This window comes from Trichosurus vulpecula, chromosome 8, assembly GCF_011100635.1.
Source record: "Trichosurus vulpecula isolate mTriVul1 chromosome 8, mTriVul1.pri, whole genome shotgun sequence".
Classification (NCBI taxonomy): domain Eukaryota; kingdom Metazoa; phylum Chordata; class Mammalia; order Diprotodontia; family Phalangeridae; genus Trichosurus; species Trichosurus vulpecula.
The window spans coordinates 120540583-120567980 of NC_050580.1; the positions used below are offsets into that span (position 1 = coordinate 120540583).

General features: G+C 36.5%; 1 protein-coding gene across 9 annotated transcripts in view; it reads right to left on the reverse strand.

Moving 5' to 3' along the window:
* Nucleotides 1–345: 345 nt before the first annotated feature.
* ZFAND6 (zinc finger AN1-type containing 6) overlaps nt 346–27398 on the reverse strand; it is a 101362-nt gene continuing 74309 nt past the window's right edge. For all 9 annotated transcript variants that reach the window (XM_036734796.1, XM_036734798.1, XM_036734802.1 and 6 more), the window contains 5 exons: nt 18978–19148; nt 17154–17265; nt 15581–15681; nt 2716–2829; nt 346–1287 (listed from right to left, as the gene is read on the reverse strand). In XM_036734796.1, coding sequence (XP_036590691.1) covers nt 1139–1287; nt 2716–2829; nt 15581–15681; nt 17154–17265; nt 18978–19131 — 630 coding nt within the window. In that variant the 5' untranslated portion in view covers nt 19132–19148 and the 3' untranslated portion in view covers nt 346–1138. The remainder of the gene's footprint in view (nt 1288–2715; nt 2830–15580; nt 15682–17153; nt 17266–18977; nt 19149–27398) is intronic.

Below are 27398 nucleotides of genomic sequence, written 5' to 3' on the forward strand. Positions count from 1 at the left end.
GGAAACAGAAATCTAGACGGAGGAAAGTGTTTTAAAATATTTTCAAATCCATTGAATTAAAATGCATTTTTAAGATGTAGACCATGGCCTCTGATTAAGAATTTTATCATTTATAATTCATGAGAGTAGCTAATAATTTCATTTTATTTGAATTTTCAGTCACCTAGCTAGTCATATAAAGACAGGCAAGACACTGTTCTTCTAAGGCAGGGCGGGGGGGGGGGGGGAAGGGGGGGAAGCTGGTTGTTGTGGTGTCTGTTATTCCCTACATTAGAAAATCAGAATTAGAGAGAAGAGTCAAAATCAACTGGCAGTGTGTCTGAGAAATGCTGAAACACAATGGGAGTTGCTTTGCCTTTCTTTTTTTTTATTTAATCAAAGTTAAGACCGGTGGATAAACATAAATACAGCACAATTACTTCAGATCATTCTTCATATTTGTGTACATACAGACTGATGAACTTAATCCCAGTGAAACCTGCAGTCAGCAATGAAGTGCATACAGCCTTTCCTCCCCTCACTCAAAAAGAATTTTTAAAAACCACACAAACTTATAATCTCATTGGCACACACTCTCTCATTACAAATGATTCATACATAAATAGGTCGTGGGTGCAAAGAAGCTAATATGCTAACATATGTATAACCTTTGTTAATGAAAAACAGAAGCAGCCATAATGATTAAAATACATTCAGTTACTGATAACTAGTTGTGCCATAAGGGGCATTATCCAAAGAGAAATCGTGCTGCAGAGAAAAGCTATAGATACACACACAATGAGAAAATAAACTGCTGCAAGGTTAACGCATGCATGTTTAATACTGGAAAAGCACAGCCCTCCAATATTTCTCCATGTTTGTTATAAAAGCCCTCTGCACTCAACTAAAATTAAAATGATCTTAAAAGGATAATACTTGTAAAGTTTACTTAAGTCTTTTCAGCCACAGAAACTGCAATGGAAATAAATGTTCAGAGTCATTTTCAAAACAAAAACAAAAATCTATTCTTCTGATGACATGCATGATTAAAAGGTCTATGCAAGATACATTGCTCTACATTCCCAATGACTAGGAAAAAAAAGCTCAAGTCAATTTAGTTTGCAGATGGTCAAAAGGATTTTTGTATTCCAGCAGGAGTTCAAATCTTCTGGATTTTTTCCCCAACAACTACTGGATTTTCTTTTCTGATTTTCTCAGCAGCATCAGCTTTGTAATTGTAAGAGCAATTGTGTACATCTGAATAACGGTGCACACCACAGTAAACATTTCCACACCGGCATTCAAACCCTGAAAACAGAAACATCAGCCTATTAGAGGCTATTAGAGCCAAAAGGAACTAAAACATCATGGCTGTGATGACTGAATGAAAAGAATAAGAACAGGTCATATCAACACTTCAACCATTTTGAAACATGAGTAAATCTCAATCCAAATCCCAAGTTTTGGGCAAGCAGTATGATTCTCAATTGCTAAACTAATCAAAATAATGGGAAACATGACTCAATGAGTCAAATGATACTCTGAAAACTGAGAGCTCCTATTCTGGTTCTGATTGGTGTGATTCTCCATGTCTAAGTGGCATCATCTATCTTGTGTGATCGATCTCATAGGATTGCTGATAAGAATGAAATGACAATGTAAAATACCTCTCAAATTCAATCAGAAGAATGCTCAAACACGTTATGTAGAAAACTACTATTTGTGCTACTGAAAGAAAACTAAAAAGTGAGATCCTAATGTTACAGGATATCATAGGACTTAAGAGCTAGAAGGAACTTCATGTATTAGTCATATCTTCTCATCCTTACAGATGAAGAAACTGAGGTCCAGAGAGAGTGACTTGCCCAAGATCACGCTGGGAGTTAGTAGCAGAGCCAGAATTCAAAACTAAATCCTTTCCAAATCCAATGCTCTTTCTACTACAACACACCATCACATCCTAAGTGTAAATTTCCTCCCCTAAAAAAACCAAACCTTTGTAAAAACTGTAACAAACAACATGACTGATGTTGCATTTCATCTCTTCTTGCTTCCCTCTACCAGTGTCCAGCAGAGGTACTAATGATTAGTGAAAGAAATGGCCAAAAGATTAGCAGTTGTAAGAGAGAAAAAAAAAAGGAACTGTGGATAATCCACAAATAATATGGTCTTTACAACTATCTCTGATTTCTCCCAGTGGCTATGAGCTAGCAATTTCAACACCTATTCTTATGCTATCAAAGATTCTGGAAGATGAACCATAGGAATTGACTGGAAAATACAATGTAAAAAGTTCATCTCTGGAATCACCTTTCTTTTGTATGTCTATGTTATTAATTTGAGAGCAATGTCTTTTAAAAGCGAGATTAATCATAATAGAAAAAATTGCATATATTTAATAGTATTTATATACAGATCTCCTACATGCACTTCTCTTTGGTATTCTTTAAAGAAAAATATCTGCAATTCAAAAAATAATTATTTGATATATTATTAAAATGGAAAAGGCTTTCAAGGAACATATGAGGCCATCTTATCATTACCAATTCTATGAATGTCATTAAATGGGGGTTCAGATATGATGACCTCCTCCCAGAAACTACTCCTCCTTACGGCAATACTCCAAGGCACAAAAAAAATGCAAACTGAAGTCACTCATAGGAAACCACACTTAGACACCTGTTATGTAAGTATCCAGTTTAATCTTAGATAATGCATGTCCTTCTTTTTCCTTACCAGTCAGTCCCACTTTCTTCCTGCACATGAAACAGCGATTCTTTTTTTGTTTTGGTTTGTCGAGTGACTTGTTTTGCTCTTCAGAGGGCTGCTGTGCAGTGTCCGATACTGAAGCTAACAAAATAGGAATGTGATGATGAAATAATCATTTAGCAAAATCTTAAGTGTCACAGAATCAATTAATATTAAAGCTAGAAAAGGACATTAGATATTATATACATCCAAACAGGTAAGGAAACTGAGGCCTAAAGAAGGGATCTGAAGTGACTTGCTTAAGTTGGAAGAGCTCATAGTTCAGATCAACCAGCCAGATCAACTAACTTCAAATCCCATGCCCCAATATACCATATCATAGCATACTCTCATTACTAGATTTAACTTAAAAACAGCAACAAAACCAAAAAATTACACACAAAAAAAGGGATTATCTGAACCCATTCACCCCAGAAATACTAAAAATTAAAATCTCAATGACAAGTTTCAAAAATGACAGGCTGACCAAGGCCAAGAATTCAGGTCACGGGGCAGGGAGGTGATGCAGTGAGTACAGCCAGCCTTCAAGTTCAAATTCGGCCTCAGACATGACACACTAGCTGTGTGACCTTGGGCAAGTCACTTAACCCCAACTGCCTTGCCTCCCCCCCCTCAAAAAAAAAAAACAAAAACAAAAACATTCAGGGTCACATAATTTAAGAACCGGGAAAAGTTAAACAGGTATGAAGACATAAAGTTCTAAAATAAATAGAAACAGTTCCACAGGAGGAAGAACTTTTTAAAAAAATATTAAGATTGGAGTTACAAAAACCATTCATCCGCACAGCTGTAGAAAAATCATGTGCCATCCATCCCCCCACTCCCCAACTTCAATGGCTTTCTACCACCTACAGGACAAAGGATATCTCTGCAATTTGATCTACTGAACACTTAATTCAAACCCTATGCTCCTGTTGAACTCATTTCTATGTTGCTCCCCCAAAATAACATATTCGTTCCTATTATCACAGGTTAATTCAATGTTTTCTCATGTCTAGAATTTAATATCATGTCTATTCTTCATCCCTATCCATGTTTAATTAAGCTCTACTCTTTCTTCCAGGTTAGCTGCAACGTTACAAGTTTTTATCTCTTCCATAAAGACTGCTCTCTTTGTTGCCCTAACCTATCAGCAATATCACCAAACACTAAGTCTATAACACTAACCATCCGTACCACTCATGTAGCACTTAATAAATAGCTGAGGTTTCTCAGCTGGCTTCCTGATTAATTAGTGTAAGCTCCTTGAGGGCAAGTATCTGATGTTATTTCCCTCTCACCTATAACAAGTACAGTATGCTACACATAGATACTAAATAAATATTAGCTATTAGTGGTGGTGGTGATGATGATTACTTATTTTTTAAAGTTTTTTTGGTTAACTTAATAATTTTTTTTTACTTGAACCAAGTATGACTGAAGTCAAAGTAACTTTAATTTGCCAAAAATATGATACTGAAGACTTCAAATAGTGTGCTCGTTCTACTAAACTGATTTCCTTTAAAAAAGGAAGTAATACTTGAAGACAGTTTTATGGAATATGAAAAATATATCCCTTTGGGAAAATTGAGATTTAGTTGTGGTTATTTAAGAGGGAGGAAAAGAGGCCCCACTATAAGCAAAAACTTTATGTAAGTGGTCAAACAATACTAGTCTGTGACCATCAAGAAAATCCAATCTCATTTTCCTTGACAGAAATCATGTCTAACCTGTATGTTCTCTTTACATCAATAAAAATATGACACACCAACAACTTGAAACAGCCAGTACCATATCTTGGGGCAAAAAGAGTTCTACAAGACTGACTGCAAATTTTAACATCAAAACTGGTTTAGCCAGGATAGATGCACATTTCTCAAAAGTATTTACATGAAAAAAAAAAAGGAATTAATCTGTAATAAAATGGATCATCACCACACCTAAAAAATATTGCATTAAATATTCTTAAAATGAAAAAAAAATTCTTAAAATGAGCATAAAAGATTGTAGTTTGTATATGAAAAGAATGAATCTGGGTTTCTAAAGGCCAATAGATCTGTCACCAAGACTGCATGCAATGAGAAAGCTAAGTGCTAGGCCACTAGATTCACAGAATGACTATTTCTAGGTGAAAGTATAAAACAGAAAGCTAATATAAGTAAATGAAGCAAATTTCTTATATAAGCTGTTTGCTTTAATTTGGGGTAAATAACTTGACTTAAAGAGCCTGCAAGTTCAATAGATATCCCATGCAAAACTTTTTACTGAACTGGGGATCAAAATGAGACCTGATTATACTGTTAACTTTGGTGACAAATAGAGTTCTCAAATCAAGTTTACAAAGTCACCTATTTGTCAATGGCAAGCCTACATAGGTGTTAGTGGCCTGGTATATTATACTCCTTAAGACTCACTTTATTTCAGTGAGGAGGGGAGAGAAGGAGAGCAAAGAGATCTGAAACAGGTTAAGATTGTGGCGGGGAAAATGTGGCTTTCATGTTCAGCAGCTTCCATTATTTGGGGAAGTCAAATTTAGACTCTGTTAACCACTAGCCATTATAACTGTTTAAAAAGCACCAGGCAGGTAAAATTAGATTAACTATCCACATGGAGGATCACAAGGCCCTCTGCTCTGGGTCCTGTAAAAAAAAGAAGTGCATGAATAAAAGTAAAGTACACAAAATTATTAGCACTTGTAAAGACAATTCTTTAGTGTCTACTATTTGTGTACTCAGATAAGCAAAAGTACTAAGTGGAACAAGGTATCACTTGTACCCAGATTACAGACACATCACTATCTTACATCTTAGGAGGGTAGACAATGGTGAATATAACAAACAATGTACACTTATATATCATGATACACAGTTTCTTCACAACTCTGTAAGGTAGGTAAATAAAGGATGGAAAGCATGACAGGTAATATGTTGTACCTATAATAATGCATACTCTTCCTGGAAAAAGTAAAGCTTAATAAAAATGAAACATTATCACAGTATATACTTTAGGAGTAGTACTATCCCATTTCAAAATGTAAGTGAATCTTTATGGATTTTCTACCGTTTGTTATCTCAAGAACTGCCAATGGAATACCCTTATTAAAGCAACTTTTTGACCACCTAATTCCTCTTCTCTTTCAAATAGCTATCTTGGGGAGAAGGCAGGGCAGGTGGGATGGAGAGTGTAAGAAGGAAGAAACAGATAATGATAGTCACAAGAAGTCTTTTTTTCTTTTAAGCTTAACATCCCACATCCCTAGTACCTTCACCTTATTTCTGTATGGCATGAGTTTGAGTTCCCTCACTATCCTCTTCTTCTGGATGAAAAACAGCTTGTTATAATGGCCTTCCTAAAATATGGCTCTTGAATTGACCAGGAGTGATATGCACAGAGGTTACTGACTGCCTTCGTTTTGGATACCGTACCTCTTGGTGCTGCCAAGGTCAGCTTATATGACAGTCACATTTTACAGTTAGCTTGTGTCTAAGTTCATTAAAATCCCTACAGCTAGCATTCAGTCTATGTCACATTATCTTAGTCAAAAGGGTGACAGCTTTGTCCAATAGCTTGCTTAAATCAAAATACACCATGTCCACAATATTACTTGATAGAGGGGTCTAACAAGAGGTCAGTTTAACACTCAAAAGGCATCTCTGTGCAAAATTCTGGCAGTCAACAGTTACTTCTTGAGTGTTCACAAACCACAACATCTGCATTATACTGGATTTATTCTTCTCTTATTTTGTTCTTTAATTCTTCCCCTTTGGATCTTCTCAGCAGAACTGCATATCCCTTGAGGGCAGAGGCTATACAACATCATTGCTCCTATCTCTCACTTTTATACAATGCCTGGCATGTAGAAACACTAAACAGTTATTTATTGACTTATTACAAGATAAAAGACTTCTGAGTTATAACAGAAAATTATGTAGAAAACTAAAAAGCATTCATTAGAAAGAGTATAGAGTACATTAAACCAAACACCTCCAAGCAAAAATCTACAATTTCAAAATGAAAATATTTCATTATTTATGATACCCAGAGAAAGTCTGGCATTAATACAATATTCGCAGTCATGGTTTACATGAAAAGAAAAAAAGAAACCTGATGGTCTAGAACCAGGAAGCAGTTTAAGACCTGTTCTCATAGGGGTACAGAATGGTATGGTGAAAAGAGCACTGGACATGAGCTAAAGAATCTACATTCAAAACATGGCACTGCTATCTATATGGCCTAGGGAAGTCGCTTCTCCTCTATGGGCCTCAACTTCTTCTATAAAATTACAGGAATGGAATAAATGATCTCTCAGATCCTTCTCTTCCAGTTTAAATTCTATATCTACAGTAACTTAAATCAAACAGTGTTAAAGCACTTCTTAATATGACAAAAACAAAGTGCCCTTAAGCTCCCAGGCAGACCAGCTGCTTTCATAACATCAGTATGACAAACCTCAGTGTACTATTGGCTCTGTAAATGTAAACTTGACTCTTAATACCAAGGATTTCTCTTACCACTCCATTTATTAAATGAAGCTGGCAATATCACAGTAACAAAATATGCCCAAAGCCAGTATTTTATGTGATCTTGAAAACAGCACATAAGTAATAAGATGGCTCTTGCCTCTGAAAATAACTGACCAAAAAGCATGGGCAGAAAAGACCTAAGCCCTTTACTCAGCAGTAGAAGTACACTCTGGTCCTAGTTTATTCACAAATTTGTGTAAAAATAAGCTTACTGGTCTTTAATACAATGGAAAGAGCACTATTTCCAGAATCAAAGAATCTCATTTTAAACCCCACCTCACATATCCTACCCTTTGTGACCCTGGTCAAGTCATGTCTCTTGGAGCCTCAGTTTCCTCATTTGTCAAATGAGAGAATTGGATTATATAGCTGCTGAGGTCCCTTACAGCCCTAGATCTATGAATCTATAGACAAGCTTGAGTGGGAATCGATGTTAGCAATGGGCATATTACAACAAGGAGAAGTAGAAGAAGCAGTAGAATCACCAAATACAAAGCTAATTAGAATCGCTAAAATATAAGGCAAACAGTCCTACATTCTTTAAGACTCTTAAGCATACTTATGATTGAGACATTGAGAAGCTGGTTATGTTCAGCATAATATTTTTTTTTTTGTTAAATAGTTGTTTATTGGAAAAAGTGGGCTGAGGAGGGGTCACTAGATTCAACAGAGAGCAACAATACCACACAAGTTAAGAGTGATGGGAGAGGTCAGCACAAAGCTCTGGGATCTCAGCCTCTTCCTGGACTGTGAGGGATGGCCTGGAGTGTTAGGGCATACCCAGGTGGAAGGCCTTGACTTAAGTTAGTAGGCATGGTTAGAGACAAAGAGAGACTCGCTGGCTGCAGCTCCTGACTTTCCACTTGGAGTATACTTGCCTTGAGCAGCTTGGCTGTTAGCCGTGGCCCGCTTAATATATTCCTCTTGGGCAGCCTTGACATTTTCTTTCTTTCCACCCCAGGTCTTAAGGGCAGATGCCGGCAGGGCTCGACTATAAGAAAAGGTCAGGGCCCATGGCTTATGCAAGGGGCAGGTATTGATGGCATTCAGATTGATGGAGGCATCTTCTTCACTCTGACCCCCAGAAAGAAAGGTGATACCGGTGACTGCAGGAGGCACAGTCCCGCGAAGGGCAGTTACAGTTGCCATTGCGATCTCCTCATGTGAATACTTCTGGGTACAGGCATGGCCAGGGGTGACCATGTTAGGCTTCATATTTTAAATGGTATGTTTATATAGTAGGCCCTTAATATCTGTTTAATAAATGTAATTTTCTGGATAACTGCGGCTTAACTTTATGTATTCAAATTCTTAAATACTTTTGCATTTACTATTCATTTACGTAGAACCTCTCATTTCCCAATGACATGAAATAAATGACTCATAATCATAAAATGTGAGATGGAAAAGGCCATGAAGATCCTCATTTTATAGATGAAAAAATTGAGGCCCCTCTATATTTAAATGAACTTGTCCTTAGTCTTACAGGGAAATAAAATAGTAGTCAGAATTTGAACCCAAGGCCTCAATCTCAAAATCTCTTTACACTAACATTCTGCCTCTCATACCTGCTAATATTAATAAGGTACTATTGCAAAGGCATGACTGCAGACAAGAAAAAAGCCGAACAGCTTGCTGACAATCAATTTTTCAAGTCAAAATACAGAGTGAAAGCAAGTGTCGCACTTGTACATTTAGGGGACACCAGAGAGTAGGCTAGTGGTAAGAACACTGGGCTAGAAGTCAGAAGACTGGGTTCTAATTCTAGCTTTAGTAAGAGGGTGACAAGCAAGAAACCTTAAATTTTCTTTTTTCCCTTTCCTTCATCAAAAAACTGTGAGGCTATACACAGGGAAGGGAATTCCCTGCACTTCTCCACGTCACATGTATGTTATTATGATAAAAAAAGATAATTTATATGAAAATCATTCAAAATATAGTGTTATTATTCCTTCAGTATCCAATTAAATCACAGTAATGTCAGTGGACATCTGTATAGTGCTTTAAGATTTGCAAAGTACTTTAAGTATATTACTTCATTTAATTAGGAAAATAAAAACCTAAGGACTACCCATAACTTTAAAGTTTAAAAATTCAAATTCATTTCCAACCCTAAACTCCTCCCTCACAGAGTAATACTAAGATCTAAAACTGGAAGGGACTTGAAAGATCAATTTACTCAATTTTCTTACTTTGCAGACATAGAGAGAGAATGTAACCTTCAAGGTCATACTGGTAATTAAGGAGGAGAACCAGGAAGGGAACATAGGTTTAACTCTGAGTCCAAGGGTTCTATCCACTACACTATGTTACCTTCTAATTTCTAAACAACAAACACCAAGTTATCCTGAGATGTAAGGCCTTAAGCATCATGATCACCTATGTTTACATAGCTACAATTCACAAAATATAAGGTAAATAGTGTAAGTACTCTTATTTTAAAGATGGGACAACTAAAGTTCAAGGGGTTGTGTGGCTGATGATCCAAGGCATGTGGAGAGAAGTCTTCTACTTCTAAGCCCTATGTTCTGTCTACGAGGTAATCCCCCGCCCCTGTCCCAAACTAATTATTTGTCTCGAGACTAGAAAATGTTTGTCAACAAAAGTAGGATGTGATGGTCAAAGGATACGAACAGGCAGTTTTCAGAGGAAGAAATTAAAGACATCTATAGGCATATGAAAAAATGCTCAAAATCACTACTGATTAGAGAAATGCAAATCAAAACAACTCAGAGACCACATCTCTCCTGTCAGATTGGCTAAAATAACAAAACAGGAAAATGATAAATGCTGGAGAGGATGTGCGAAAATTGGAACACTGTTACATTGCTGGTGGAGTTGTGAGACGATCCAGCCATTTTGGAGAGCAATTTGGAACTACGCCCAAAGGGCTATAAAAATGTTCATACCCTTTGACCCAGCAATACCACTTCTAGGGCTGTATCCCAAAGAAATCACACAAGCGGGAAAAGGACCCATATGTACAAAAATATTTATAGCGGCTCTTTTTGTGGTAGCTAAGAATTGGAAATCAAAGGGATGCCCATCAACTGGGGAATGGCTGAACAAGCTGTGGTATATGAAGGTAATGGAATACTATTGTGCCATAAGAAATGGGGATGATACAGACTTCATAACAACCTGGAAAAACCTACACGACATAATGCTGAGTGAGCGGAGCAGAGCCAGGAGAACATTATACACAGCCACAGATACACAGATTCTGTGAGGACCAACCCTGACAGACTTCACTCTTCTCAGCAACACAAGGTACAAAGACAACTCCAAAGGACTCACAATGGAAAATGCTAACTACATCTAGAGAAAGAACTATGAAGTATGAATGCAGATTGAGGCACACTTCATGCTATCCTTTTTTTTTCTTTTTCTCTCTTTTGTTTTTGGGTTGTTTTTTTTTTTTTTTTGGTCCTGTTTCTTCTTTCGCATGATTCATTTCATTGATCACGGTCCTTCTCCATAACTTGACTAGTGTGTAAATTAATTCAATGCGAAGTTATACGTGGAAGCTATATGGGATTCCATGCCATCTTGGGGAGGAAGGAGGGGAGGGAGGGAAGAAAATCTGGAACTCAAAATTATGTAGAACCGAACGTTGTAAACTAAAAATAAAATCTTAAAAAAAAAAAGTAGGATGTGAATTTGTAACTGATCTCAAAAGGGATTTCAGCCAAAGTAATGGCAAACTGAGGGAAAAGCCTGAAAGAGAGCTGACATGCAACGTCCCGTTTTATCATGCAATCATATTTATAGGCATACAATACTATGTTATAAGCTACCACATCAAACATTTCACATGTGTTAAGCCAGCATTAATTGCCTGTACAAATGATACCCAAATCTCTATCCTTAAAGTTTTGACTTTTGTCCTTCATGAAGTCCCAAATGTTCAGCTGTATTGAAAAATATGTTTACTTAGGTGTTTCACTGATACTTGAACTTTAACATGTTGAAAATTGAACTCGTTTTCTTCCTTAAACTGTCATTCCTTCTCAGTTTCTAAAGTAAACCAGTCTTTAAAAAATTAAGAGTTTTTGAGGAAGTTTCCAGGACTTCCCATATTAACAGAATCATCAATTTCCTTTTCTTCCTAAAATCTCCATTTTGCCTCCTAGTCTATTTTATCCTTATAAAAGGATACAGACAGAAGGAACCCTTAGAGATCATTTAATGGAACAACTTGTTTTACAGATATAAAACCCAAGGAAGAGAAGTGAATTGTTCAAGTTCACTGAACTGTATCTTAAACACTTCATTTGAAAACTCAGATGAATTCTGTGAAATCTTACTTGATTTTACTGATTTCCTCTACCACCCTATTACCTTACAATCACCTCTGTAATAAACCCAGGCTCCAAATGTTTCTGTCTAATTCATTAAAATGGCCAGACCTGGACCCTATTTCTTCAGATTATCTCCTCTAGTTCTAATCTTTGGTGTACAAGTCCCTGTCTCCAAAAGAAACACACGTTTTATCAATAGAGAAACTTCATCTGATTTGCGGTTTTTAGCATTATACCCTCCACTTGAAGGAAACCATAAATCACAACAGAAAGAAATACGTGAATTAACTTTTGGTGACTCTTCTGTATATATTTTAAAGCAACTGTATTTTACATAAAATACTTCTTATTCAGAAATGCCAGATGTGCAGAACATGGGATTTTCTTTTTAATTAGGCATACATCAGAATTTCCCCTTAGCATTTCCCTCCCTATTTAGTTCCTCATCAAATCCCACCTATCCTCTTTTCTGTAAAACTTTCCTAATCCACCAATGCCAGTCTTATGACCAAATTACTTTCCTGATGCCAAGTAATGTTATTTTCGTTTCTCCTCACCATGGATTCTGCTTTAGCCAGCAAAGCTCCTTGTAGTCTTCTGTTTATCTGTCTATTTCTATCACTTTGCAACCTCTCCACCCCTCAATTCTTGCTGGGAAAACATTCATTTTACCTTCAAAAACTTCCTGAAAGACTCAGCTGCATGAAGACTCCTTTTTCCTTGATTCTCCCTCCTCCAACTGCCACCATAAGCATTATATATTCACTTTCTTGTATGTCTTTTGCAAGCATGTGCTGTCTTTTATGGTTAATTAAGATTACAAAGTCCTTGTGGTCAGGGACTATATCTACTACAGTTAGCTACACTAACTGACATACAATGTAGTTAATATTTATGAAAACCCATCACTCTAAGTATAGAACACCTTAACTCATTTTGTGTCTTTCCGAGGCACCTATTACAATGCTCTGTACAAAATAAGCTCTGAATTATTACTGACATAAGCTTTACCAAAGGGCCTAACACTAATTCCCATGATAGCATAATTTTCCTGTGATGGTATGAAACTTATAGCCAAATGCCTCCTTTTTATCCCACTAATAATTAAAACTATGAGAAATTCAGAAAATAGCATGCAGTTTTATAAAAGGCATATATTCCTAATAAATGCCTTTCTGTGGTCACTTAAGGAGGGGAAAAGCAAAGTAAGGAACAAAATAGGACATCAGGCCAAGATGAAAATCTGAACGTTGGCTTTCCCCTTCCTTTCAGTCCTTAGTCTCAAAGAAGCAGCACAGCAACAGCAAAGTGGCATCAGTAGAAGCTGAACTTCATCTGACTGCAAACAACCAGCTGGCATGGACCATGTCTATTAGAGAATCACATGTTAAACACCATTGTATTAGGGAAATTAAATGCTACTGTGAAAACAAAAATTGTATAAATTCTAATTTTTCACTAAAAGCCATTTATTAAGCAATTAGGCATGGGGGGAGGGGTCACTTGAACAAAGACCACACTATTTTAAATCTAACAGGATGGGTGAGGTTACAAACACAGTAAAAATCACCATTGACAAATTTTGGATAATTAAGTTCAAACAGACTTTAAAAAAGTTATATTAATATCTGCTTGGTATGTCTAAGAGTCTGAACAATGAAATCAAGTTTACTTTTCAGATCTCTAATTTAAAAAGTCACCAGCATGCAATGTTAAACACTGGAATCCCTCATGAGGTCAAGAGTACAACTTACCTTGAGTGGAGTACTTATACACTTAAAAAAAAATCATTTTACTAATTTAGTATTTCAGTATCACTATCATTTAAGTTCAACAGACTTCACAGTCAATTTGTTTTTTCCTTTGGCATTAAATGTCAGAAGGCTATATAGAATTATTATGTCTAGGCTCATCCTGAGGTGTCTTTGGATATGAGCAGAAGAAACTAAAGTATCAATGAATGTTTGATGAAGCATGGAAATGCTAATTATTAAATAAGGGTATTTACATAACACTATTGTTAGGGCACTTAAACACTTTATCATTATTTCATTTTGAATGACAGCATAAAGAAGGGAGCAAGCACATGACTCAGAAGAAACTTCCTCCTGAGAACAGAATCCAACTTGTTAAAGTAAACTTTCCCACTTTACTCCCTGCTCCTGTCGATTAGGACTCCCATGTAGATCTAATGTCTGCCTCCTACCCATCAAAGCTGAGCCCTCCTCCACCATTAAATACCATCCCGTCAGTGAACCAACTAAAGAGGAGACTGCAAATTTTTCCTATGGTGTTTTTCCTTAAATGAGTCAGGCCTTTAATAATAACAAATATAATAATCAAGTACATACAATCAGGGCTGACTTAACCTCAAAATAATTTCACTGGACACAGAAAGGAGGGAGACATCCATGAGGTATAGTAGCCCATATCTAAAAGCCCAATTCAGAACCTCATCCCATTCTTATTTACGTGGTAATCTGAACTCCTGTTCTGGGTGTATCTAATTAGTTCTACATAGACTGTGAAGGGAAAAAGGTCAGCTGGGAAATATATTATTTTATCAGTTCCATCATATATAGTATGAATGAAATTTAAAACACTAGTTTAGAGATTTTTCTCCTTCCTTTAAATCACACCCCTTTCTGATTAGGTATACAAATATACTGCCCATTCCCTTCATAACCCTGGCAATCTAACTTTTATTCCCTCTACTGAAACTGTATCTTTGTAGGTCACCAATAGGCCCCTTTATTGTTGGCTTTAATGGTCTTTTCTCTGTCTTCATTCTCCCTAACAACTCTGTTGCATAACACTCTGCATGCATAACTCTATTGCATATCCACCCTCTCATTTCAAAGTTATCATGCTACCCTGGCTTTTGTTCTACATATGTTCAGGCTATTCCTATATAAACTCCTCATGTGTGTAGGTCTTCTCTCCAACAGTCTCAATGGGTGGGGCCCTGGTTTAAACTCTGGCTTAAGTTTTTCAGATGTCAGGCTATCCCTAAGGTCACCAACTAATCTTGAAATCTTGTCTCTTTACTTCACTGGCCCTCAATTTCCTCATTTTTAAAATGATGGAGATGGATGACATGATTTCCAGGCTGAAATCCAGCATAAATTGTGTTGTCTTCCATTTTCTTTACTAGTTCCTCTTTAATCTGTTTAGCTATTGTAGAGTTCCCAAATTCGGTCCTTTCTATATCCAAACTCCCTCACTGGAGTACTTATACATTTTTTGCCTTAAACTACCATATCTCTATGAGGGTGGCTTTCAAATCTATATGTTCAATTCTCATCTCTCTAAGTCCAACTATATATTAAAATTTTCCACTTGGATGGCAAACTCCCCAAATTTAAAACAAAATTCATCATCCTTATTCTGAAACAAGATCCCTCTCTGCCTGTCAATGACATCAAAAGTCTCTTCCAAGGTCTAAAAATGACCTGAAGTCATCTTTGCTTCATATTTCTGTTCCTCCTTTACACTCAGTAAATATGGTCTAGTAACTCATCCTTTAAAATGTCTCTTTACCTTCCTCTCTATTCCCACTATGGCAGTTCAACTGGTTTACTGCAACAGCCTCCTGTATACCCACTATGACTCTTCCTATTAAATCTATCCTCCATACTGATCAGAAACAAATCTTCGTAAAACAGAACTTTCATAAAGTCATAAATAATGTGCTGAATATGCAAAAGGCTGACCAGAGTTACTGACACAGCATATCATTGCTGGGGAAGGGAAACTATAGCTACTAGACATGCTCCCCTCCCCCAAAGGAATCCCAAATTGTGGAGAAAGGAGTGTGGCAGGGGCATCTGGTTTTAAGGATAATTAAGTAATGCTTCAAGACTGACTAATGATTCTGATCAAACCCCTGGCCTATACAAACCAAAGTTTGCAGTCAGTTTATCACATTCATTTAGTGATGCAATATGCTCAGGGGCCCTGGGAAGGACTTAAATACAAAAAGGCCTTAAGAAGGGACATGTCTGTGCACCTGCTCAGTCACTTGCTCACCTTGCAGATCGTCTGTTTCAGGTACTGCTTTGTCCACAGATGTACTTTCCACTTGAGTAGACGCTACAGAGTCTGATAAAAGTGACTGATTTGATACAGGGCTAAAAGAGAGAACAACAATTTTTTAGATAAGAAGTTATTCAGTGCTTTTAGATAATCAGGTGACAATTCAGCTAACTGCAGCAGATTATTACAACATATGGCTTCAATAAAAAGAGTAATTTTTAGCACATTTAAATGGTACTAGAAAATTAATAGTATTTTTGAAACTAAGTATTCCAGTTAGATTTCATCAATAAAGGTCAAATGACCCATTAAGCAATTATTTCCATCAGGAGGTACAGAAGGCACATCTGTAACATGCTTCAGGTACCATATAAAGGTGATGTGAATGGTATGATGAATAAATGTTTAAGAAACACTAATGTAAATTTGCAATTTATTACAATACCTTGTTATTACGAAAAAATCAACCAGAACACCACACAATATAAACAGCCACAAATGATATAGTAGCATAGTAGGGAAAGTGTTGGACCTAAGAGTAAGATGGAACTGAGTCCAAATTTTGTCTCAGACATTTACTGTGATCCTCAGTAAATCACTTAACCGCTCTGGGCCTGAGTTTCCTCATCTGGAAAATGAGAGGAGTCTGAATTAATGTCCTCTATAGTTTTTTCAACCTTTAAGCAATTTACAGTCTTATGAACCTAGGAAAGTAGGAAACTAGTTCTGGCATAATAAATCAACTGTGGAGTAAGAACAATGCAATAAAATTTGTTTTACATCTCTAAACTGATAGAAAATTCAAAGTTAAAAATATGCTAATGTAGACAAGAATGAAGGCTTACTAAACTTATTTAATCTTCACTCAATGCATGGTACCAAGTTTTAAAAGACAATTTGAAATACTTACATTCTTTAGAAACAAATAAACAATTTGTTAATACTGGAAAATATGTTAGATTGGGATTCAAGAAAGCAAAATGTCAATCATGGTTATGACTATCGGTCACATGTATAACCTTTAAGAAATCATTTGGTCTACTAAGACCTCAGTCTCCTTATCTGTAAAATAAGAGAGGTGGACTCCATGGCTTCTGAGATCTCTCATTTCTAGATCTATGATCCTATGAAGACTTGTGACTTGCGGAACAAGTCACCAAACATTTAAGCGTCAGTTTCTTTGTAAGCTAGGTTCTAGTACTATGTGCACTACATCCAACTCACAGGTAGGAAGAAAGCACATCATCAAAATCTGATCATACACATGAATTTAGGACAGAGAAAACACACAAGAGAATTTTATCAATAAATTAATACTTGAAAACTTGACCAGCTATAATTCAATAATACAGAGGAAAAACAAAGACTTAAAAATAAAATTTTTTTATGTAAGATGAGGACAATAGAAGTTACAGCTACCTGGACAGAAACAACCAGAATGAAACTAACTTTTTCACATAAAAGTTATTTTTCATACACCATTCCTTAGGAAGCAAATGGGTCAAACACAGGCACTATACACTTTATTTTTAATTATCTTTTTAATTGAGACTTGAAGAGACCTTACCTTGGCTGCATAGATGGGGAAGACGTGGAGTCTAATGTTGATTGGGCTTCTGGGACATTGCCCTCTGTGCACTGAACTGGTAAAGATTCAGACAGACTACTGACAGAAGTTGCTGTAAGAATACCACATTTCACATTAAGGTTTATATACCTTGGTAAATTCAAGAGTTCACCTATAAAATCAAGGTTCCACTAAATATTAAAGATTGTTTTGCTATCTAATTTAGAGATATTTATTATCATACACATATTCCCTCAACAGATCTCCACTGAAGCATTTTAAGTGAAGTAATAGTTGTAAGGCTAGAATGATAAATTAGGAAGAAAAATCCACCAATTTTATTATTATTTAATCCACAAACATCTTCCTGGTGTAAGTACACACATCTTTGGTCAGTAAATAACTTAAAAAATGGTCTATAGTCAAATATACCTTGAGAGTTTGAGGTTAGAATTAAATGTAATTGTCAGTCCACTAAGTTATACTTCTAGGTGTTCCATAAATGTTATGAACACATTAAATGAGTACTGACATGCCATTTCTAATACCTATATCTAATGCCTATTTTTCTTCTAATGAACTTACATGTCATTCCACTCTAAGATCTCTTCTAATTATCAGTTCTTATGTCTATAATAAATACAATAGTTAAAGCAAGAAAAAAGGCCTACTTGTTTATATTACAGTGTTGTTGTTCAGTTGTGTCCAACTCTGTGTGACCCCATGTGGTGTTTTCTTGGCAAAGATACTAGAGTGGTTTGCCATTTGCTTCTCCAGTGGATTAAGGCAAACAGAGTCTAAGTGATTTGCCCAGGGTCACATTGCTAGTGAGTACTGGAGGCCACATTTGAACTCAGATCTTCCTGACTCCTGACTCCAGGCCCAGTGTTCTATCCAGTGAACCACTATGCTGACTCCAAGGCAAAGGCTAAGTGACTTACTTTTAAGGAGATGTGTTTGTGTGTGTGTGTGTGTGTGTGTGTGTGTGTGTGTGTGTGTGTGTGTGTACACACACATGTGTAAATGATTTGCTTTAGCTATGGATGCAAAATATCAGCAATATTTCTTATCACAATTAAAGTCATTTAAAACTAATACCTGTTTAAATATTATAAGGACATTTGGAAATATCAACATGAGAACATAAAAATATTCTATCATCCATGGCAAAAAATGCATTTAATCTTGAGGGGATAATTCTGTCACAAGCCTTTGTTTATTCACCTAATTTAGAGTCTCTTGGGAAACTGAAGAAAATATATTAAATTTGATCTTAACTTAAAGAAAAATCAGGGACATTTTAATTAATTCGGCTCTGGATTTTGATTTAGAATATGAAACACAACATAAAACATACAAGTATTTTAGATGCTATAAAAGATAATCCACATTCTTGGATAAAAGGCACATGAATTTTTGTTTAAGACTTTTACCAGCCATGCATAACTATTAAACCTTGAAGATGTTATTTTCCCCAACATACATCCCCAACATTCTACTTATAAAGACAGAAAACAACTCCCATGAGCTGGAGATGAAAACTTTCCCCAGTGGGAAAATCTCTTACCTCCTCCATACCCACCCCCTACACTTTGAAGACTAAAAACTTTCAAAAGTCTGCATGAAAATTTGTAATATATTCTCTAATTATCCGGAGTGAATAGTTAAAAGTTACCGAAGGACATACATATATTATACACACAGGTTCATATGTATATACACAATAAATATATGTATGTAGTGTGTACAGTAGTAAATGAGCAAAGACTCTCTAGTTAATACATATTACTTAAAGTAGGTATAATACTCATAAGAACTACTTACCAGGTGGGCTAATTCTACCATTACTACTATTCTGTCTTTGAAGATGTTCTTTATAGCATACTGAACACATGCCATTTGTACGAGGGTTTCCATAAAATCCACAGCCAGTGGAACAAAGCATAGGCACTTGGCTATGGTTAGTTTCTTGAGCCATGTTCCTCTTCTGTGCACCTGAAAATTATAGTCAGAGCATTCAGAGATAATATTCCAAGTGTTCTCCAAATTAGTTTTGTGTCATAAAAAACAAATAAATCGTACTTCTCTAAAAGCACATTATTTACGTGACAAAGCTGGAATATTTTTTTCAAATAAGATAAAAATTCACACTCCCTTATGTCAAAACAAACATGGAATCCGAGCAGATTCTCAGGTATCAAGATACTTTGGAAAAAGTTTGTCCTTAACCATAAACCGCATGCTCTTAAGTTTCAGAGAACTGTGGGAAGCTTACAGCAAACCAGTTCTGTTTGGAGTCTCCTAGATTACAATGAAGATTTCTAAACCATCAGGGTAGACGCCAGGTCTTCTCCAACCAAACAATGCTAATGTAGCAGAATGATAATGTCATTTAGTACAGGGTTATCATTAATGGCAGGGAGTGGGGGAGGGGGTAGAGAAAGCCCTCTGTTGTATCAATTTTTCTCCCATAAAACAAATGGCTAACATGCCTGACTTACGACAAAACATAGTAATACAATTTCTTATTTCTTCCCCACACTTGCAAAAATTCCTACATGGATGGATAGTTAAGAGATAAATCTGTGCTAAAATAAAAACTAAGATATGAGGGTTTAGAAAAGCTAATTTTCAAAAATTCAAAATTATTAAAATCTTTGGAACAAATGGGAAAATGTTCACATATGATTATCTATACTTCAGGCTAAGAATAGGTGCTAGACCTGTAATTTTACTGGCATAGTGTTACACAACTACCAGGTGAAGAAACTCCCTCTATCAATTCAGATCTCCTCTCAGGTTTGACTTCCAGATCACTGAGGTACAACACTTAGGAGTAATAGTGAGATAATGAGTCCTGATCCTTGCTAGGATTCAAAATGTCACAAAAGTCCTATATCAAATTAGCAGCATGAGGGAAGCAATTCTATGTTCCTCTGAAATCCTGGATCATTTTGAACCATCATGAAAGCTGCAGAAGGCTCAAAAGCCTGGAGGACCTGTATAATGTATACTAGAAGACCCAGGCAAGGCAGAGAGAAGCTATGCAATATAGGCAGAGACTCTAGACGGAGGTTAATTATTTTCTGGGTCAGCCTTCCAGTCTGAAAGTATGAAAAGTTCTAATGCCATCATCATCCAAACCACCTATGTGCTATGAAGATTATCCAAGAAAATCTCTTGCAGCTATAACACTTAATTTCCTGGGCATAACTGATTTAAAAACAAAACAAAAACGAAACCCAAATTAACACATTAGGAATACAAGCAACATACAAGACTTGATGTGGAAAGGTATTATCAACTGCTGCAAAATACAGAAGGTTCATGTGATAGGCTAGAAATCATTCAAGTACATCCTGTGATCTTTGTTTAAAACAGCTTTTGACTCTCTTAGCTTTTTACCTGGTTCAAATTCCTACATTTTATGTAGCATGTGAAAGAAATAGGTCTCTATTTAGATATACTTCCACTAAGCCAATATATTAAGGGAAATATGTCTCAACCCAGAAACACTCAATTCTCATATCCAACAGATGAAAGTAAAGTACTAGGAAGAAGCAGAAACTACTCAAGAATGAAATCGCAGAAAATTATACTAAGTCAACGAAGTTTTGCATGGCAATAATTATATTCAATTAATTAAAGCAATTGGTTTACAATTTCTCCCTTTCCCCCTCCCTCACCTTCTCCAGTTCCTCTGAGCACTCTATTTGCTGAACTGTGCAGGGGACACAAAAATTTAAAAATATAATAACCTTGTTTTATAGTTATAAAACTTTCTAATATGAGTTTTTGCCTATTTCAAACATAAGTTCCTTGAAGCCAGAGATTTTCGCTTTTTCTTAACATCTTCAGTGTTCAGTATAGTGCCTGGCATGTAATTAGTGTTTAATAAAAAAAAAAAAAAAAATAGCTTTCTTGAATGATTAACAATGGGTTCCTTAAAGTTCAGCAACTTGTATTTCCATTTGTAACAAAAATCAAATTTATTTTAAAACACTTTTAATAAATTTGAAATTATATGATCCTTACTATATGCTGCTGCTAAAAATGATAACGATGTTGACGAGGTCCACTACAAATTTATGTTATATAACCTAGCCTGGGCCCTCAATGCTGCAAGGCAATTCTTTTACATACCACCCTCACTGTCCCCCAATTAACTCTATCCCACCCACCACAGCGGTTCTTCCAAATCCTTTTATCCTTCTTCAAACTTTCCATGGTTTTCTCTTCTCCTATCCTCCCAGCTGAGGGCCTTTCCTCATATTTTACTGAAAAAAAAGAAAAAAAAAACTGAGCCAATTGCTGAGATTTTCTCTCATCTTCCTTATCTATGTCACTCAGATGCCTACTACTGCTAGTATCACCTCCTTCACTCCCAACTCACATAGTGAGGTGATCCTCTCTCCTTGCCAAGGCAAACTCTTCTATATGCGAAAATGATGTCATTCCATTCCATCTTCTCCAGAGACTGTCCCTGCCATCATCACTACTCTCTACTGGTTGTTTGTCTGTTGTCTACGAATATGCCCTTGTCTCCTTCATCCTCAAAAAAACCTAACTGATCCATCTACCTTGGCCAAACTATAAGCAATCCCCTATCTCTCCTCTCTTTTCTGGCTAAACTGCTGAAGAAAGCTATCAACAATAAATCTACTACCTTTCCTCTTAACTCTCTACAATGATTTCAATCTTAGCTTTGAACTGAAACTGTCCTCTCCAATACTACCAACGGCCTCTTAACTGCCAAATTCAATGCTATCTTCTCAGTCCTCATTTTTCTTGGACCTCTCTTCTGCCTTTGCCATCGCGGATCACCCTCTTTCTCTAGTTTTCATGACACTGTGCTCATTTGGTTTTCCCTCCTATGTATCTGACCATTCCTCAGTCTGCTTTGCTAGATCTTCCTCAAGTCATACCCATTAACTATGAGTTTTGAAAAAAGGCTCTGTCCTCCACATTCTTCTCTTCTCCCTTTCTACTACTTCATTTAGTGATCTTATCAGCACCCATGTATTCAATTATCACCTCTAGGCTGATGATTCACAAGTCACCTTAACCAGCATATTCTCTGCTGACATACAGCCTTGTATCTCCCTCCATGTGCCTACTGAACATCACAAACTTTTCTTGTAGACATTTTTTGGAGGCAATCAGCAGGGTCACATAGCTAATAAACATTTGAAACCACATTTGAACTCATATCCTCAAGACTCCAGGGCCAGTCCTCTATCCACTGCGCCACCTAGCTGCCCCTCTCATAGACATCTTAATTAAACTCAGCATGGCCACAACTGAACTCATTATCTCCTCTCTCCTCCCCTTTCAAGGCTTCCTCACATCCTAACTTCTCTATTATAGTTAAAGGTCATATTCAATCTGTCGCAAGGTCTATTGATTGTACCTTCTCAGCATCTTTACATGAGCCCCCTTCTCTCCTCTAACACTGGCATCATCCTGGCATAAACACCTCCACCTACTGAAGTGGACAGCTGGGTACACCACAAGTCTCTCCTAACTCTAGTCCACACTAAGCTGTCCAAGCACAAGTCTGCCTACATCATCCTCTGTCTCAATAAACTCCAGTGGTTCCCTTATAGGTTCAAATCCAACATTCTCAGTTTGGTGTTCAAAGGCCTCCTAACATCCCCCACCCCCCTTTTAGTCTTCTTACTCCTTACATTTCTTCATACACTCTGAGATGCAGTGACACTGGCCTCCTTGAAGTTTCAATGAAGACACTCCATTTCCTAACTTCAAGCATATTCACTGGCTGTTTCCTATACTCTGAATGCTCATCTCTGCCTTCTGGCTACCTTAAGAATCTTAGCTAAAACCATACCTCCCCTACAGGATGCCTTTGTAGATCCTCTTTAAATTTAGTGCCTTCTCTCTGTTGGTTATTCCAAATTTTTTGCATACATTTGTTTGTACATTGTTTTTTGCATGTTACCTGTGAGACTGTAAACTATGAGCTCCAGGCAAGTATGGACTATCTCACTTTTCTTTGTATTCCTAGCACTCTAGTAAAGTGCCTGGCGCTTAATAAATGTTAGCTAATTGGCAGACTTTTAGTTGTATTATGCCAAACATAAGAATTATGATTGTACAGTCTTGTATAATAATTTTTATATTCTTAACTATGACATTAGATTTGTAAAAGGTAAAACATGTTTGACATCAAAAATACAAGATTTCTAGAAATTGTGACAAGACAATTTTGTTAAAGGGGAAATGGAGGAAGTTGAAGAATGGAAAATCTTGGGTAAATTAAGTATAAGCAGTACTTTTCAAAAACCATTTTTCAAGTACTGTTAGAATTGATTCTCAAGTTACTAAACATTTGCCTTAAATTCAAAAGCATAAAAGGACTCATCTACCAATACAAAATTTCCATTGCCCTCTTTAAATATACAAGCTCTTTACTGAAATAGTAGTGTACCTTAGTGACTATTGTGTGCTCTTCTCCATGAACTTCTGAAATTCATCTTTTGCTACATTCACTCTATCTGAACCATGCCAAAATTTCTGTTTGTTTTGGAGTGTTTTTTTTCTCATTTCCATCCATCTTCAACCACCTACTTTTGATCTAAACTACTTACTCTCCCCCTTGATAGTGTGCTTTCAATGAGATTCTTTATCTTAATTACTTTAGAGGGATGTGAATATACTTCAGGAATCTAGATCTAATCTGCTCCCTCCATTTCTGGCTATGGTCTTTATTTGACTGATTCTCAAATCTGCATTTTTACTCAAAAAGGTCTAATCAGGTCTTTTTCTATTTATCAAGGTAATGGGGGCCTAACATCTGTCTGCACAGAGTATCTTTGAGACAATTCCCTATCCGGAAGAAAGTAGGAAAGACCTGCTTCCAGGAAAGTCATGATGACATGCAACAGAAGTACCTTGGAGAGACTTTGAAACATGTGCAGACATTCTGTAATCGGTTCCAGACTGTTGATTACATTGGTAAACATCAATTTCTTAATTAGGTTGCAGGTACAAAACCACAACTAGGGACATCCTTCAAAAGGCCTCAGTCTTACCCTTTTCCTCTCATGGTTGAACTCTTTCTCTTGGTTTGACTTGACTCTCTTACTTTCAAATGTCCAGAGAAAGTTAATGCTATAAGGGGAAGGTCTTGACTTTCTCTCAGCAGACAATGAGTTGTGGCCCCACTGATACTGTCTGCCTTAAGAGTTCATACTTTATTCTAGGTGAAGGGATGGAGGGCTTTGATTCTGTAATTTTGGTAACTTAAAAACACTTTTCTAAGCTTTTTTTGGGGGGGGTGGAGAATGACATAAAGTAGGGGAAAATGATATAGATTAATAAGTATCAAGGATGCAAATTATAAGGAGACCAATACCTTGTATGGATCGAACCCCTGTTTACAAGCCCCTAAGCATAAACCAGGCTAGCTTGGTGAAGGGATAGGGTAGGAAGCAGAAAGAGGAAGGGAAGGAACATATTTCCCACATTATAACCATTTGGTAGATGACTAATTATATCAAAGAAACGTAGTCTGGCATTTCCAAGGAGGAAGTGAGGTAAAAGGGAATATGAAGGGAACTTAAGTCCTTAATTGCTATTCTGTTATATTTAAGAAGAGGCAGGGTGGTGAAGTAGACAGAGAGCTGGCTTTCGATCCACAAGACTCATGGGTTCAATTTCTGCCTGACCAATCTGGCAGTGCAATGCTGGACCAGTCACTGAACCTCTAAGTCCTGTAGCTCCTAAGTCCATGCAGCTGCAGCCACATGCAGTCCACAATATTTCAGAGTGTGGCCCAAATCAGATTAAAATATAACTGAGAAATGTTTAACAAAATATTTTAAAATACAATGAAATATAGATAATATTAATATATGATTTTCTAAGTCAATATATAGCTTTCAGTATCCATTTCTATGAATTTGACACCACCACTGCTCTAGGCAACAATGCACAGGTGTCCACTTATCAAATGAAGAAGTTTTTCCTCATCTGGAAGAAACCTCAAGTCCAATTCCTCTCCCTAGTATTTATAGCCACAAAGCTCAGGGGAAAAAAATAAGGAAAAGAACAATGACAGGTAATGAGGGGGGGAAAATCAATGACTCATCATCATGGGAGAGACTAGAAATAAAGAGAATAAAGATATAGACCTCGTTCTTCCACTATCTGTAGGAATATGGCTAAGTCCCTTAACATCTCTGGGCATTCATTTGCCCAGCCGTAAGATGAAGGGATATGATTCAGTAATCATTACTCCTGTGAATTTTAAAACATATTCTTCTTTCCAAACTCCATGTTAAAAAACTTTAAAAATTTTGCATTTATTCTGATAAGGTGGTTTTATAGCTTTAAAGAATTTAGAACTCTGAAGAAAATGTTAAGTTTGTTGCTACTCTTTTTTCTTTCTCAAGTCATGACCATTAACTCATTCCAACTACGATTTAGGAAAATTCAAATGTCTTTACAAAAAAAATGCTTTTAAATTTATAATTTAGGATCACAAATATGGAGCTTGAAGGGACCTTGGAGGTCTCTGTGAGGGTCCGACTCCCTAATTTTACAAAGGAGAAAACTAAGGCCAGGTAGATTAAGTGTCTTGCTCAAAGTCACACAGGAAAAAAATAGCAGAGCTAGGATTCAAATCCTCTTCCTGACTCCATACATCATGTACTTTCAAGAGAAACATAGGAGGGATGACTCAATTAGTATGCAAATACCTTTTAACTATAGCTACTTCTCTTTGCCATCTCCAATTTCTAGCAATTCTTCCTTGTCATCATCCCCACCTATGTCCATTCTTGCTATTACTATAGTCTAACACATGATCAACTGAGCCACCACTGGTTTTCTTGTCTTCAGCTTCACCTTGCTTAAATCCATTGTATACATCCTATTTATACAGCTATAACTTCCAGAACACCCATTATCATGCCATTTATTCCCTTGCTCAAAAACCTGCTGAGGGAGCCCAAATATCAATAAAAAGTTTAACACTCCTTACTCTGGCAATCAAAATTCCTTAATTTGACATCAATCCATCTATCTAATTTTATCTTCCCTCATTCCCCAAATGCAAATACCTCAACACCAATCAGGTTGGTTTTATTACTGTTATCTGAACACCCAAATCCCCATTCCTTAACATAAGCCTCTGGCTCAGATTGTTTGGATCCCTTCTTTCTTTCTTTTTTTACAAGAGTACAGTTAAAATCCCCATCACTGACCTTCAGGAGACATTGCCTGACTGCCTCAGCACACTCTGTTATCCTCTATCCTGAATCTCAGTGGTCAAGGTTGTACACACTAGTATTTTTGTAGTACCAGGAGAAAGCAAGAAAGACACCCTTCCCCCGCTCCCCAGTAGTAAATGTACAGTAAAACATAGGTAAAAGTTACACAGGATGAGCTGGCATGGATGAGTGGTGATCTGCATCATTGAAGGGTACTTCAGAAATCTATGAAATCATAGCTCCACGTGAAAAAAGTTGTCCACCAGGGCTTCTTAAAACTTTTTCCACTCTCGACCCCTCCCTTTCAGTGCCTCTAAAACTGGGTCGAGACCTACAGTTTAAGAGCCTCTACACCATTCATGTGTGGCAACTTACGATGTACTTTGCATAGTTATTTAACTTCTGTATGTTTCTATTAACATAAAAGCTCCCTGAAGGCAATAATATAGGCAAAAAAAACAATTCTATTTCCTTAGTAGATTGCAGAATACCTTCCACAGAGGTGTCTAATAAATGTTTGCTAGAGGAAAGTATATAGGTTTTATTGTCCAATTAGATCATAAGATACTTGAAAACAAAACTTACTTCCTTTGTATTTATTCCCCAACAAAGAAATTCCCACCATGCTTGTCCATCTTAAGTATTTCATTAATACTCACACTGAATGAAAAATGAGACTAGTGCTAATGTCATATTTGAAATAAAGTCCTTTTTAATTTCAATTCCAAAAACATTTAAGTTTTCATTTTATTTATAAGAACAAAAGTCTTTCCTTTTTAGACAAATTAGTCACAAAGAAAATGAACACATCTTCCTCTGCTTATATCTTAAAAATTCAATTTTACAGGTAGATATCTAACTAAATAGGAGGATTACTGACTGCTAGGCAAGCAGTTAAGAATGCAGATTTCATTACTACTACTACTTGTGTTTTTACTGGAGAGAATAGGATGGGAAACTGTCTTAATTATAAGACTAGAATACCTTGTGGTAAAAACTGATCTCTTCTTTT